Source organism: Apis dorsata, unplaced genomic scaffold (genome assembly GCF_000469605.1).
Source record: "Apis dorsata unplaced genomic scaffold, Apis dorsata 1.3 scaffold_339, whole genome shotgun sequence".
Taxonomy (NCBI): Eukaryota; Metazoa; Arthropoda; class Insecta; order Hymenoptera; family Apidae; genus Apis; species Apis dorsata.
The window spans coordinates 578,923-580,774 of record NW_006263606.1 but is presented as its reverse complement, the minus strand read 5'-3'; the positions used below and the strand labels follow the sequence as shown (position 1 = coordinate 580,774).

At 47.2% G+C, this 1,852-nt stretch overlaps 1 protein-coding gene across 1 annotated transcript in view; it reads left to right on the top strand.

Annotated features, from left to right (window-relative positions):
* The window catches only part of LOC102676381 (cadherin-related tumor suppressor-like), an 81,958-nt gene that overhangs the window by 78,389 nt on the left and 1,717 nt on the right, over positions 1 to 1,852 (top strand). Inside the window, 2 exon segments of the mRNA XM_031511632.1 lie at positions 61 to 290; positions 379 to 1,846. Of these exon segments, the coding sequence (XP_031367492.1) occupies positions 61 to 290; positions 379 to 1,846 (1,698 nt within the window).

Below are 1,852 nucleotides of genomic sequence, written 5' to 3'. Positions count from 1 at the left end.
TTTTTTTTTTTTTTTCATTTTCTTTTACTCAAATGAAAAAAATATTGACGATCTTTTCTTCTTCTCTCGAGCAGATCTCGGAGAAGCATAGAAGAATGCAATTGTTGGAGTATCTTTACGGAGGTTCGACGATGTGGCATAAGAATCGAGCGAAAAGAAGCATCACCGAAGATACCAGCTTCATTACCAATCAATCGCCGTTTAAAACGATTAGCTTGATGTTTAGAACGGTTAAACCTGATGGTATCCTTATCTATGCCGCGACTAACAAACACTTTACATCGGTAGAGGTGAGCAACGTTATCATATTTCGACGATAGTATAAATAAAAATACATTTTCTTTTTTTATTTAATAATATAAACGTGTCACGTTGTAGCTTCGCAATGGCCAATTATTTTACGCATCCCTTCTTGCATCGCCCGTAAACATGACGGCTAACATCGAGGGAAGCTTAGCAGACGGTCGCTGGCACAACCTGACCCTGCATTCCTACTTTCGAGGCTTAAGATTGTTCGTGGACAACGTTCAGACAGGCGAAGAATTAGATCCTGCCGGTGTCCACGACTTCCTGGATCCGTATCTATCCGTGCTAACGATCGGTGGGGTTAGCCAAGACCTTTATTACGCTCACAGCGCTGGCGCAAGAAGTTTCGAAGGTTGTTTGGCCAACTTCACCATCAACAACGAGATCCAGCCGTTCAATGGATCCGGCTCGATCTTCAAGGAGGTGGTTTACCATTCGAAGGTGAGCACCGGATGCAGAGGACCGATTGGTATCAGCGCAGCCGCAACAGCTGACCCCCTAAGCATAGGGATCACTTTAGTCATAGTTTTCTTCGTGATCCTGCTAATCGCTATTCTGGTCAGTTTTATCGTATTCCGTCTGAGAAGACAGAACAAGGAGAAATCCGCCCCCTCGGTGGTGAACAAGAATACCAATGCTATAATGACTGGCAACCCGTTGGTAGGGACAGGGAACGATAATCTAATGTCTCGCCACGAGAATACGTATATCTCGGATACGTCCGATTTGCGTGGCGTAGGTCACATGGGGCCGGAATTGATCTCAAAGAAGTATAAAGAACGCGAGATTAACGCGAGCACCGAGCACAGACCTCAAAGACCGGATATAATCGAAAGGGAAGTGACGAAGTCACCGCCCATTCGAGACGAGCATCCGCCTCTTCCCCCACCCGCCCAAACTTCTCTTCATACCCACGAACATAATCCAGAACCCGACATGCCGGAACACTACGATTTGGAAAATGCGAGTTCGATAGCGCCGAGCGACATCGATATCGTGTACCATTACAAAGGTTATAGGGACGGAATGCGGAAGTACAAAGCCACTCCTCCGCCTATTAACAACTACGCCAATCATCATAAGCATACGGGTCAACAGCACAGACACACCGGCCCGTTCCCGCCCAGGGCCTTGCCACCACCGAACGTGAATCAACCGCCTGGTCCGACTCAGAAATTGTTGCAAAGCACTCCGTTGGCTAGGTTGTCGCCTAGTAGCGAATTATCCGCCCAACAACCGAGGATATTGACGTTGCACGACATCAGCGGGAAACCTTTACAAAGCGCCCTTCTAGCTACCACTTCTTCATCCGGAGGTGTTGGAAAAGATGCTTTGAATTCGAACAGCGAAAGAAGTTTAAATTCGCCGATTATGAGTCAATTGTCTGGATCAACGGCGAGTCGAAAAGCGCCTCAATCCAACAACGAGAATTCGGTGAACAACGTGTCGTCAGGCCCAATAGGGTTAACTGCAGAAGAGATCGAAAGATTGAACTCGAGACCGAGGACTTCGAGCCTCGTGTCGACTTTGGACGCCGTTAGTTCCT